General features: G+C 44.2%; 1 protein-coding gene across 7 annotated transcripts in view; it reads left to right on the top strand.

Annotated features, from left to right (window-relative positions):
- The window catches only part of LOC134910135 (NADP-dependent alcohol dehydrogenase-like), a 465,879-nt gene extending 460,072 nt beyond the window's left edge, over nucleotides 1-5,807 (top strand). For all 7 annotated transcript variants that reach the window (XM_063917876.1, XM_063917830.1, XM_063917821.1 and 4 more), the window contains one exon: nucleotides 5,539-5,807. In XM_063917876.1, coding sequence (XP_063773946.1) covers nucleotides 5,539-5,563 — 25 coding nt within the window. In that variant the 3' untranslated portion in view covers nucleotides 5,564-5,807. The remainder of the gene's footprint in view (nucleotides 1-5,538) is intronic.
- Nucleotides 5,808-14,786: the final 8,979 nt, after the last annotated feature.

Raw genomic sequence — 14,786 nt, 5'->3', positions numbered from 1 at the left:
TCGCTCACGGCCCAGCGATCACAGGACAGCACGTTAAGGGCTATGACTAGAGTAATGATTCGCTATGGCGTAGCGGACGCTCGAGACCACGAGGAGATCACCAGCGGCGCAGACGCTCACAACGCTATACCTTTATGTCTAAACCTTATACCAATGAAATACACAGAATACCTTAATGTGAATACAGGGTGTAAGTGCAACCTTGTGTAACCTGACTAACTACAAAGCTGCTTGAGCGTCACCGACGCTCAAGTGAACACTTAACACTATAGGAAATACACAGATACTGGTTTAGGGTCCAAAGCCTATTAACTGTATTATATCTAATATACTTGTAAAAGGGGATAACAGTACAAATGATACACTACAATATAACAGAGACTTCCTAACCAAAATACAATACTATCTAATACAATTCAATACTAGTCTAGGGGAGATGTGAGAGAAAAGAGAAAGGAGAGAGAGAGAGAGAGAAATGGAGAGAGATGAGAGAAATTGGCTCACAGTAAGACAATGATTACGGAGAGAAACTTACGCACAAGGGGAAACGATCGCATGCGCCTGGACATCCAGCACCCGATTTTCAGCAATGAGAACCGTTGAAGAGTGAGAGCTGGATGTGGTCGGCCTGCCTATTTATGCTCCACACACAATGCAATCTCATAGTCCCTACAATCCCATTGTCCATTGGACGTCGGAATCCGGCCCTGTATCATAACAAAAGGTCATAGGTTGATTCATACAGGTGGGCTGTGACGATTTCAAACAGCTCAGGTGGGTGGGGAACTAGGTTTCCCGCCGCATACCTGAGTATGAGTAAATAGTAGAAATGGACATAAACTTCTTATGTCCATAACTATTCGCACGAGCGATTAATACGCTCCAAACCAACACCGGAATATTGCTAATTAAATACTCTTCCGATGGGTACCAAACACTGCTGCATGACTCCTGTTAGACCCTTCCTACAATACAAAGAGGGATTCCTCAGCTCAGGGACATTCTATGTTAACCAAACTTTCAGAATCTATCAAAGGGATCATGATCTACAAACTACATTAATTGTGAAAATATGTAACGAATGAGTCGCACGCTACGACTACATAAACTCTACCGTAAATACGCATACCGTGCGCCCGCGGGTGCACGCTATTGCGGGTATGCGCCTTCACGGGAGAGCGTACGCATGCGCAGCGCGGACCAGTGTGCGGTGCAAATATGGCAGTGTGTATGGGGATATTTTTCTGACTTTGACAGTAGTTTGCCCCAGTAGTAAAGGCCCCCAGTAGTTTGCCCCCAGTACTAGAGCCCCCCAGTAGTTTGCCCCTCTGTAGTTTGCCCCAGTAGTAAAGGCCCCCAGAAGTTTGCCCCCAGTACTAGAGCCCCCCAGTAGTTTGCCCCTCTGTAGTTTGCCCCAGTAGTAAAGGCCCCCAGTAGAAACGCCTGTGGTACACATATAGGAGGGAGGGAGAGAGGGAGGGGGGAAGAACTATACTTACCTAGCCCCGCTCCCGCCGCAGTCCTCTCTCGCCGCCCGCTCCTCTGCACTATGAGAGAGACGTCATGACGTCTCTCCCATAGCGCGCACTGACAGAGCCGGAAGCCAGAGCTCAGTACTGAGCTCCTGCCTACGGCTGCCGCTGCGGAGAGGGAGATGGGCGCCCGCTGGTAACGCGATCTCAGCGGGCGCCCGGCATCTCCCTGCAGCGCCGCCCGGCACATCGGGTTAGGTGAGCCGGGGGAGGCGGAACTGCATTCCGTCTCCTGGTGGAACTGACGGAACGCAGTTCCGGCCCGTTCCGGCTCACTTTAACCCCTGTCCTAATGCAAGACAATGCTAGACCTCATGTGGCTGGAGTGTGTCAGCAGTTCCTGCAAGACAAAGACATTGATGCTATGGACTGGCCCGCCCATTCCCCAGACCTGAATCCAATTGAGCACATCTGGGAAGTCATGTCTCGCTCCATCCACCAACGCCACGTTGCACCACAGACTGTCCAGGAGTTGGCGGATGCTTTAGTCCAGGTCTGGGAGGAGATCCCTCAGGAGACCATCCGCTACCTCATCAGGAGCATGCCCAGGCATTGTAGGGAGGTCATACAGGCACGTGGAGGCCACACACACTACTGAGCCTCATTTTGACTTGTTTTAAGGACATTACATCAAAGTTGGATCAGCCTGTAGTGTGTTTTTCCACTTTAATTTTGAGTGTGACTCCAAATCCAGACCTCCATGGGTTAATATATTTGATTTCCACTGATAATTTTTGTGTGATTTTGTTGTCAGCACATTCAACTATGTAAAGAACAAAGTATTTAATAATAATATTTCATTCATTCAGATCTAGGATGTGTTGTTTAAGTGTTCTCTTTATTTTTTTGAGCAGTGTATATATATATATATATATATATATATATATATATATAGAAGAACAAACAAATGTCCGGCACTCACGCTTATAAACTGTATACTGGTCTGGTGCACAACCTCTCCATGGAGCATGTAGACAAACGATACTGGTGGCACTCAGAATGAAATAACAGACGACAACCAAACTGGTTCCAGTCGACATTTCGGGGACTGCTCCCCTTTATCAAGACCCCTTGATAAAGGGGAGCAGTCCCCGAAACGTTGACTGGAACCAGTTTGGTTGTCGTCTGGTATTTCATTCTGAGTGCCACCAGTATCGTTTGTCTATATATATATATATATATATATATATATATATATATATATATATAATTTTTATATATATATACATATACCGTTCTACCCATTGTTTGCACAGGAGTTACAGATTGTCATGGTTGTAAGTAAAATGAATGTTAAACATTTGGTAAATCTATAGAGCTGTAAATTTGAGACGTCTTAATTTGGTAAGTAAATAAGTAAATATTAATCCATGGTTCTTGGCATTACCCGAGGATCACCCCGTAGCAAATATGGTAAAAAGTGACAGGACCATTTTTGTTGTTTATTAAATTCTACACACTGGAGGTGCAATCCAAATTTTGATCAGATTGTTTTTTTTGGGCGTTATCGTTCCCACAACTCAAGATACACAACGGTGATGTCATCATTATGTCAACACCCTTTTCATCCCCTTAGGGGAGGTTTATTGAAATTCTATTTATGTAGTTTTTCTATTTCCCACCTGCAGAATACCTATGTTAAACTACATCTTCCTAACATATCGGGAAGTAAGAAAATTAGTGATGAGTCAGTGGTTGAGTGAGTGAGTGAGTGAGTGAGTGAGTGAGTGAGTGAGTGAGTGAGGGCTTTAGCATTTGTGTACTTTATTAAATTCTACACATTAGAGGAGCAATTAAAATTTTGATCCAATTGTCCATTTAGGCATTATCATTCACGCAACGCATGCCATGCATCAGTAATGCCATCATTATGTCAACTCACTCTTCATCCACTTAGGAGAGGTTTACTAAAATTCTAATTATGTAGTTTTCCTATTTGCCACCTGAAGAATACCTATGTTAAATTTCATCTTCCTAACATATGGGGAAGATGGAGAATTAATGTGATGAGTGAGTGAGGGCTTTCGCATATATATAAATATATATATATATATATATATATATATATTAAGTACCTTATATATAGGGTATTTCAACACAAGTGATTGCGATCATAAATTAAGAGGGAAGTCCAAATAGAGAACATTTTGTCCCTACTGGAAAGGGTAATGCTGGGAGGTATGATTTGTGTATATTAAATACAACCCTATGGTGTATATTAGATTTAAACTAATAGTTAATAATGCCTGGGTACTGTGTATAGCACCACCTAATTGAGAGATAACTATTTTATATAGTGTTCTTACAGTAGAACAAAGACAACATAAACAACCTTAAAAAACATATAGAAAAATAAAATCTATAATGTATCGTGTCAACTGCATGAATAGCAGCAGCCACATTGGGACAGGACTCAGGAGGACTCTCTGTGTATGTGTATGTCTATCTCTAGACCCGAGTGCTCTCATTAGATAACAGCTTACATAGGACCCAGACACCCAGGTGGTGAGGAGGAGAAGCTGAGTCCCTGGGTCACTTACCGCTCCCCCCATCTCTCTTCTGGTGAGGATGCTCTATCTGTAGCTTATGACATGTGATACTCCTGTGTCTCTGCCTGCACTGCAGCTGCCTGGTTCTGCTGCTGCACAAGAGGGAGAGCTAGTGATGTCAGTGTGCTCCGATCAGGAGGGGGGGCTGACAGAGAGGGGCTCGGGATACAGTATCTCCTATGCCCTCTCTTTAATCTGGCTATGGGGAGCTGTATTATACCTAAGTGAGCTGTACCTGCTGCGGTGTAAGCATACCTCCCAACTTTCGTGTATCGTTAGGAGGGACATCTGAGCGTGTGCGCCTTTAAAGGGGCATGGTCTGTGTAAAAGGAGGCGTGGCTTCAAGGGAAGGCCCGTGGTCGTGAGCCACGCCCACTTTTTGTCACTGAGGGGGCATGCCCAGCGCTCTGTGAGCTGCTGGCATGCCCCCTTTCCTCCTGTCTTCACCGAATAGATGCAGCGTGCATGTGCACAGCGTCTATTCAACGCTGCACTGCTAAGCAGAGCAGCGAGTGCATGAGCCTCCCAACTGCCCCCCACCACCACCACCACCACCGCGGGACACTGCGGCCCGCGGGTGGGACAGCGGGACAGTCCCATAAAAATGGGACTGTCCCACGAAAATTGGGGCAGTTGGGAGGTAAGTGTATGGGCACCAACACCTGCAGCTGTTGAAATCAATAACTGCACGTGTTGGAAAGGTCAGTGCTACTGATCATTCACACTGTACATTGCATTGTAGATAGCAGCGTCAATATAAACAGCATTTCACAAACATCACTGCATTCATATAGGAGGTAAAAGCGATATCAGTGCACATAACATGTGCTGATGCCACTTCTCCCCCATAGCGGTATTTAATACATCTACCCCCAGTTTTGTTAGTTCTCTGTACTATGATGCACTGTATGCTTTTCAGTTCTGGCTTTTCACAGCTGGATCTAAATGAAATGTTTGGTACTAAAATGGACCAGCAACTGAAAAATCCCTGTATAAAATAAATACTAAAAGGTATTGTGAAAATTAGTATTCTGACATGTCTAGAGCACACAAAATCATCTGAATTTAGGATAGGGCTATTAAGGTTATATAGTGGGAATATTAATTGATGGGGATAACAAATAATAATGCTAGTTGGGGGAAGGAGGTAAATGAAGTTAGACTTATTTTGTGTTGAGGCTAGTAGGGGGAGAAAGGCCTAAAGCATTTCTCTTTCCAGGAGAAATACTCCCCCTCCTTCACTGATCCCACCCCCATTTAGGGCTGCTCCTAGAAATTTCCTGGGCTGGTTTTCCTTCCCAATCCGCCCCTGAATATGAGCCTATAGCAGGGCATACTTAACGCTTGGTTTTATTCACAACTGTTAAGCACCCAGTTTATTCCCATACTGTAAAAATAAATTTTAATGTTACTCTTAATATTTGGATTTTACTATTTTTCTTTCTTACTTGTTTCAGGATTCGGACCATTGTGTTATTCTGATCCCATTGCCAGCAGAGACACTACTTTCTTTCAGTGGAGTCCTCCATTTTTATTTGCTTCCAATCCTGCATGCAATTTACCGAATCAAGTTCAATAAGAAAACATGTTGCAATCTATTATATTTACTGTAATTATACAATGAATACAATTAACTTGCCTTAGCCTAAGCAATATCTTATGTTACATCATTCAGCTGATAGAACACAAGAACATGTATCTTTAAGTTCTGCAGAAATAAAGTGGCAATCACACAAAAAATAATAAATTTAAAGAATCATTCGCATCTTGTCTTTTGATGCCGAGCGTTCTGCTGATTTGCAGCTTTCCCATTATAAGCGGTTTAGTTCAGAGCTTATTCCTTTTTTAATTATTATTATTATTATTATTATTATTATTCTTTCTATTGTTAATTTATGTGGCATGACAAGGGTTCTGCAGCACCTTACAAAGTACATAAACAAATGAGCAGAACAAGAAAACAGTGTCATAATTATGGTGGGGTGAGCAGGGCATGTACCCTGGGCACTCTGAAAAGCCCAACAGAAGTGGCAGCACTGGCCAGGGCAATGTAAAACACAGCAGAGTGTCATCCCGCTGGGTGTTTGTGTAAGCTAACTATACTACACCATCTCTGCTCCCAGGGTTCTGGACTGCCCGGGGGTGTGTACAGGGATAGTGCTAAGCAGTCAGCAGGTTAAGCAATGCAGGGAGGCAGGTGCCAGGCTGCTCCACTGCTATCCATTCTGTTGCTGCCCCTGTCACTCAAGTCAAGGCACTGCAGTGCTGATCCCTGCTTGCAGGTGCCCCCCATCCCCTCATGCCCTGTTGTTTCCTTAACCCTACTGTTCTTCCACCTGGCTTGTAGGCTTTACATAAGGGAAGACTGAATATTGTACATACAATTGTCGAGAAACCTTTTAAAATGTCTGGAAAACTATATATTTATGTGTGCTGACTTATCTGTGACAGCTGTTGCATGTCACCCCCTCCCTCTGCTCATGGGTACATAGCATCCTCAGATAATTGCATGTGCCTGCTCCACCCCTGCTCATGGGTGCATAGCATTCCCCCTCCCCCTGCTAATGTGTGCACTGTGCCCCCAGCCAGTGCCCCCCTCCCCCTGCTCATGGGTGCATAGCATCCCCTCAAATGATTGTATGTGCCCGCTCCCTCCCTGCTTATGGGTGCATAGTATTCCCCATCCCCCTGCTCATGTGTGCACTGTGCTCCCCGCCAGTGCCCCCCTCCCCCTGCTCACTTGCATGATCACGGGTGCCCAGGGGCAAATGCAAGATTTTTAAAGGGAGGTTTCCAAATGATTAATGACGTGGTCTCTCTCAGCCACCGTCATGTCATCCTCCCTGTGTTCTATCCCAGTCACTGTGCCTATGTGTTCTGTGTGTCACACTTCTCCTTTTTGTCCCATCCCAATCACTGTGACACCCCCCCCCCCTTCTGTATTCTGTCCCAGTTCCACTATTGCTTTGCAGAGTGAGGGCTGCTACTGGGAGCATAGCCATGATGCTATCATCAAGTCACAGTCTCTTCAGCCCCAGCAGTTTTATTTCCGGGACAGAGTCATAGAATGAAGATGGGGCTCACAGAGTGAGGGGAGGGTAAGACTGAGAAACACAGAGTGAAGGCGATGTTGATAGACACAAACAGAACATGATGGTGTGGCAGAGAGATACAGTCAAGAGATGATGATGTGGCTGAGATGCAGGTGGGAGATGATGGTGTGGTTGAGATTGATGCAGGGGGGATGATGGTGTGGTTGAGAGGTGATGTAGAGAGGAGATAATGGCGTGGCTGAGGGACGATGCAGGGGGGACATGATGGTGTGGCTGAGAGATGATGCAGGGGGTGGTGATGGTATGCTAAGAGATAACACAGAAGGGAGATGATGTGGCTGAGAGATGACTCAAATGGGAGATGATGGTATGGCTGTGAGATGCAGGGAGGAGATGAAGGTGTGGCTGAGAGGTGATGCAGGGAGAGATGATGGTGTGGTTATGAGATAAGGGGGTAGATGGTGTTGCTGAGAGATGCAGGAAGGAGAAGATGTGGCTGAATGATGCAGGGGGAGATGATGGTGTGGCTGAGAGATGCAGGGAGGAGATGATGGTGGCTGAGAAATGCAGGGGGAGATGGGGGTGTGACTGAGAGATGCATGGAGGAAATGATGGTGTGGCTGAGAGATGCAGGGGAGATGGGGGGTGTGGCTGATAAATGCAGGGAGGAGATGATGGTGTCGCTGAGAGGTGATGAAGGGCGGAGATGATGGTGTACTTGACAGATGCAGGGGGTAGATGGTGTGGCTGAGAGATGCAGGAAGGAAATTATGGTGTGGCTGAGTGACGCTGAGGAGATGATGGTGTGGTTGAGAGATGCAGGGAGGAGATTATGATGTGGCTGAGAGGTGATGCATGGTAGAGATGATGATGTGGCTGAGAAATGCAGGAAGGAGATGATTGTGTTGCTAAGATTACAGGGAGAGATGATGGTGTGCCTGAGAGTTGCGGAGGAGGGTTTTGTGGCTGAGAGAGGCAGGGGGAGATGAGACAGTATGGCTGAGAGGCAATGCAGGGAGGAGATGATGGTGTGACTGAGAGATGCAAGGGGGAGGTGGTGTGCCTCAGAGTAGGATGCAAATGCATTTGCAACTGAGTATTTGTAAGCAGCAGACCTGCAAAAATATGCTAATGTCCCTGCTGCAGGGATATGCACAGAGAAACTACCTGACAGCATCTTTGATCCACCCACCGCCTGCGCCCAAAGATACACCATTGGATGTGCCATCGGACCTCTGAGCAACCCAGAATGTCATAGCCAGTAAGCCGCCGGGGCCTTTACGGCTGCATATGAGTTTGCAGTTACCTCCTACAGTACCTGTCACTAACTTGGCGAATAAATCCTCACTACGTCTGCTGCTGATTATCAATGTGATCAATGGCACATGCATTGTACAAAAAAATAGCTGAGCTACGAAAAGATCGGCATTGCAACCACCTCTAAGTTAGGCCGTTCTCTATTCCGTCTGCTAGTATTGAGCTGTCAGTGACACACTTGGGTTCTACTGATTTAACCTGGAATCATAACTGCAACAGAATGCAATGCAAGTCACAATACAAATGGATATGATAACACTAAAAACAATGATTTATTGTATTTTATCAAGTCCTGTATTTTACAAAATAAAACAGTTGTTATGTGGCCTTCATAAGTTTGTCTTCCCTTGGTCATGTTATGAAATCCCTCAATTTTTAAAATTGTACAATTGTAAACCATTTGAATTGTTTACCCCTCAGTATATAAAAGCAACCACTGCAGGTCTTTGGTTGCCAAATACAGTTCATTCCAAATTTCCACAGGCAAAAAACAAGACTGTAATAAGAAAATGGAGACACATAAAGCCCTATTCATATAGTCTGGTACTTTCATACGAATGTTTGTGGACCAAGACTGCCATCTTGTGCTTACTGTATAATATTGTATCTTTTTTATATTCAACATAAGTAATAAATACTACTATACTGATAGCATATAATCATTTATCACACTCAAATGGTTCCTGCAATAAAATGTTTTGTCCAGGGCTTTAAGTGGTCCTGGAGAGGTGGTGGAACTCATTCACTATACATGTTATGCCACACAGTAATGCCCCTTATGCACAATTGCCACAGTAGTAGTGCCCCTTACACATAATGACCACAGTGTGCCCTTATACACATCTCTGCCTCTATCAGCTCCATGCCTGTATCCCTTCAGCAGCTCCCCCACCTCTCTTGTCTCTCCAGCCATCTCTAATCTTGTCTTCAGCATGCACAGAATCTGCTCCTCTTCATGGCTCCTCTTCACTTCAGCAGTGGTGACAGCATGACATCACATACACCGTGCCGGAAAAGGAAACCACGGGACCTGAGGAGGGGATGAATGCTGTCCAACAGCCACAGCGTGTGGGTACTAGGAGGGGTGGGCTGTAGATGGAGGAGGACCACGGAGCTACCAGGAACTAAGGAGGTGGCTGCAGCTCATCAATAACACTAGTGTCAACTGCATCATCTATTGATGTAGGTGATGGGGCGGGCTTTTCTGTTGGAATTACTGTGCAGGGCAATGGAAGTGGTGGAACTAGTTCCCCCTACCATTACAGGTGGTGGAACTCAGTTCCACCTCGTTCCCCCCACTTTAACCCCTGGTTTTATCACTCTCTTTACCTATTACATCAAATAAGAATATTTATCATTTATTATGTATTTAATTTTCTAATTCTACATGGTTTCCTTCTGTTTCCTTCTTTTTTATGCTCACGAGCTTCAAGAACAATGGAAATTATTAGAATAGGAAAACAACGGTATTACACTTTTGCTCCATTCTTCGGGATTTACCTAATGCATAAATAAAAACCCATTTTAAAGTACTTTTTTTTCTGCCTTTTTATTTTATTGTTTTCTGTATTAACCACAGTTTTTGAGTTGCAGCTCTATCACCTCTAATCCGAAATGTATTTATTAATAAACAAAAAGACACCTGACATCTTCACTGAACACAAATAAAACCATAATATCACTTTAAAACTACGAAAATGGCTTCCTGTCTTCCTGTTAAGAAAGAACTATCAAAATGGTGTCGACTGATACCTTGGACTACAAATATGGCAGCCGAGGAATTTCCTGTTATACTGGAAAACTACCAAAATGGCTACCACAGACTTTCGGTCGCGGCAGTAATAACGTGGCGGACGAACAGCTATACACAGGAGTTTACAAACAAAAATCACTGTGCACTGTGAGGAGGGTCAGGAAAATGGGGGCCATCTGGACTCTCTCTGTGATACTTGCCATCTATCCAGGGACTCCTGTGAGATTGTAAACATGCCTTTTTGTCTATAGTACTAGGAGAGAAGAACAAGCGCCTTATGGTGCAGTAATTTTGTTAATAGTGTATTGCAGACACAACAAATGGAAAGGTCCGTACCAGATAACAACTTGTGTTAGGGCCTATCGATTCCTTATCCAGTAGGTGTTCTCCACCAGATAACAACTTGTGTTAGGACCTATCGATTCCTTATCCAGTAGGTGTTCTCCACCTTGGTCACGTGCCATAAAGGTGTTGCCTTGTTCCTGTCTGATAATTGGATTTACTCCTGATCCCTTGTCTTCATTATCTGGACAGTCAGTACATGCATTGCTGTTGATCTCAACTGACCCTCTCCATGAGGTAGAAAATCCCTTTTTGTCTGCTTGCATGTAGACCTAAAGCTTTGGTGAGAGGCCATTTTATACCCACTGTTTAAACTTTTATGTTTGGTTTTAATCTATTAAATTATGTATTACACTGTTGGGAGCATTTCTCTCTGCGTGTTTTACCGGATTATAATGAATGTCACAGCATGAATGGATATCGTGACTGGCATTGTCCGCTTCTATATTTGCCTAGCTGACTACAATATTTGTAGACCAATTGTAAGGGTTCATGATTTTAAATTCTGAGATGATTGAAGGTGTAAATCCAGCATTACAATATTGGAGTATCTCCTTTTTTTACATGTCCCATCTGACCTACATTTGAGGATTACTTCTAAGAGGGAACCGTAATCAGCAGTGCCCAATCCTGACACATGCTCAAGTTGTCTACTTTTATTGTAGACCATTTAAATGGATTGTCATACATAGAAGACATATATGGTGAATCAAAGAGAGATAAAATAAGTATACAGTACCTGAATGCACAGTGATTTTTGTTTGTAAAGGATTGTTTGGAGGAAAAAAAGGTGATACCGTATTCACTGGGTGTGGGCTGCTTTAATATACAGGTACAAGCGAGTTGGGCTAGGACTAAAACATCCTTTGGTAGCTATACACAGGGGATCCCACTAACTATAAGGGTGTAGTATGGTATGTCGGCGGCCGGGCTCCCAGCGACCAGCAAACCAGTGCCAGAAGCCCAACCACCTGCATACCGACAGCGTGGTGAGCGCAAATGAGCCCCTTGTGGGCACACTGTGCACGCCACGCTATCTATTCTCCCTCCAGGGGGGTCGTGGAGCCCCAAAATGGAGAAAAAGTGTCAGTATGCCAGCTGTCGGGATTGCGGTGCCGGTATACTGTGCGCTGGGATCCCGACAGCCGGCAACCCGAAGACCACCCAACTATAATACCAATGTTTAGGACTTTTAAACAGTGGGAGAGTCTGCTCACACAGATATCCTCATTTAAGAAATGTAAGTACAATGACATCATTTGCTCTGTCTGAAACCGGAAGTGCATCACAGCAGGAAATGGTAATCATTAAATAAAAGGAGCCTTCTTCCCACAGTTGAGTATTAATATGTCATAGACTTTATGCTAATGAAAGATGCCATCTCTACTATTTTCTATATTATTGTCTACAATATATCCTTGTTTGTTCTTATTTTTTTTATTAATTCTTCATTTTACCATTTTATATCTTTCCTGCTAGTTCAGTGGATAAGCGTCAATCATGTGACACTACCTCCACAATCATCTGCTACTGTGGTTCCACTAGGGGAACCTAAGTGTCACTAAAGGTTCAGCTCATATCCACAGAAGCTCCAGTTTAGTTCCTCAAGCATTGTATTGAATTTATTACACTTGTGAACTGACCTTATAGGTTTTTATGTATACACAATGTAATGATAGTGGTGGATGAAAGGCAATATTTCAATACAATATACATGGCATGAGAAGTATAAGGAAATATAGAATACAATCAAGTCCTTGATTTCTGTTTCTGTTTGAAAATCTTTTCTTATATCCACACTTCCTCTCAGATTTACATCATCGACGAATATACATACAAGAAAACAGAAAAATATACTAGTGAAGTACAGTTAAGTAATGATTGTGTCTTGAAAAGGAGGGTGATGATAGTAGTTATTTTGTGTCTATCAGCAGGATAGTAACTCGCCACCACTCTATGGAAAGATGATCGTAGCAAAAACTCACTTGGAGTGTGCGCCAAAAATTTACATAAGGGTTTCTTTCAGCCCAAGGTTCAACAACCAAGCCATACCAGAAGGCAAAGATAAATCACTATAGAACTGCATACCCAACTCACATTTAAAGAATTTGGGTTCCTCCTACAGTATAGCGTTTTTTTTAACACACATTATGAGAAGTTCAAATAAGTTTATTCCAAAACATGGATAAAAGTGGCACTGTAAAAAAAAAAAAAAAGTTACAAATCCTATGGTAGTCCATACAAAATAGTCCAATTTCCAAATATGATGTTAACAGGTGAACCAGTGTACACACAAGTCATAAACAGGAAAAAGGTCCAGGCTTAAACTTGTGTCAACAAGTCATGCATACCTCCACATTTCAGAAAACAGTGTACCACAATGTATGGATTGTCCTACAGTAGCCCACTTTTCGCAGCACCAACGCCGTTTCAATCCTGTGTTGATCTTCATAAAGATTGGATTGGGCTGATATTCCTATTGCGCCCGAGTTTATTCCTTATCTCAAAAGGCTTTTATGCATGTTTGTGTATTTTGAAAATTGCATCAAATATGTTTATAAACATTTGATAAATTCTTGCTTTCAATAATTATTCAACAGTTCTAGTTTCTTTGTTTCTTTTGTGTCACCATCCTGACTGGATTTCTCATGTTCTGTGACTTACCTCTGCCATCTCTCCTGCAGTTCAGTATATCCTCCATGCTGGGTTTTAGGGGGTAATTCAGACTGGATCACTGCGCGTGCGCACCCCAGGAGCCCAATGAGATGCTATCAGCTTCTCACTGGCTGCGATCGCCTCTGCATAATTGACAGGCAGAGGTGGTCGTGGGGTGCGAGGGGATGTGCCAATGGCATTAGAACACTGTTGGTGGGGCACGGTCCGGACAACAGAGGTGAGTATGAATTTTTTGGGGGGAAAGCCACGGCGGCTGCGTGATGTCACGCGCAGTCACTGCGACTCGGAATGCGGTGGGTAGCTCCCTGCCAGCACACAGGAGCTGTGCAGGTAGGGAGCTACTCACCAGGAACAAAAGCATCGCCTTCATCGTAGATATGCTAAATTTAGCACATCTACGATCAACTCTGAATTATCCCCATAGCCAGCACTCCAGATTCAAATACATCCTGACCTGCTTGCCTTCAGCATACAAACTGCAGTCTGTGTTACTCACTCCTGATTAAGCCACCTGTGTAGTATTTCATCTGTGTGAGTAATCAGCAGCATCATGTGTCCAACATCTTGTCTCTCTGTTCATTGTGTCCACATGAAGTTCCCAGCAGCTGCCACTGTCTGTGTGAAAAGCGCTGCACGCTGTCTCAGCATTGTCCTCCATGATGTCTGCTTCCTGGTGTTTGGGCCTATTCCAGAGTTCCCTCCAAAACTGGACCTGGGCACTGCCATCTTGGGTTTGTCAGCTGACCAGAATGTATTCCAATTGGATTCCTGGTGTGTCTCAGCTGACTTTCTCCACCAGTGACAAGCTACCTGAGGGTATATAAACAAGATTCTGGGAACAGGAAGGGTCATGAACAACTTCTTCCTTTAGTGATTTCAAGCTCCTGTTTAACCAACATCCAGGGTTAGCCAGTGTATGAAGAAGTCCTACATACGTCCATCTCATTTGCTGCTGCCTTTCCAGACAGTAACTCCTCCTTTCAGCTCACCAGCTGAGAACACCAGGGACTGTGACATTTTGTTTGCAAAGAATGCTATACTATACTTAATACTTAATGCTATAATACTAGCAAATGTATTAGGACAATGTTGCACAGAAGTTGGGTAGAAAAAGAAACAGGAGTTATTTGTCAGTGACTAGAAGCTACTTCCACTGTACCCATTATACCATTTGTTGTTAAACTGTAGTTAACCATAGATGAATTAACACTTTATGCTTGGGGCCTGAATATCTGTAGGCCATGATAACATATTTCTAGGTTCCAAGCAGTGGCAGATGTACAGGAGACAATGGAGTCAGTTGCTGCCAGGCTCCTGCCCTGAAAGGCACCTTCTCCATTGCCTCGGGTCACTACAACCACTGTGGACTGTGCACCAGTGAGCGATGAGCAGCTCTCAGGGTAGGCGGGGTTAGCCGGCAGTGTTAAGCAGAGCGCCCGTCCCACAGACAGGCTGGCTCTCGCATGCAGAGCCAACCAACCCCCCTCCCCTCTGCTGTGTACATGTGCCCTGGCCTCCGGCAGCAGCAGTGGTCCTGTGCTGCAGCCAGCAGCGATGGGGAAAG

Source organism: Pseudophryne corroboree, chromosome 1 (assembly GCF_028390025.1).
Source record: "Pseudophryne corroboree isolate aPseCor3 chromosome 1, aPseCor3.hap2, whole genome shotgun sequence".
Classification (NCBI taxonomy): Eukaryota; Metazoa; Chordata; class Amphibia; order Anura; family Myobatrachidae; genus Pseudophryne; species Pseudophryne corroboree.
This window is presented reverse-complemented; position numbering and strand designations above follow the sequence as displayed.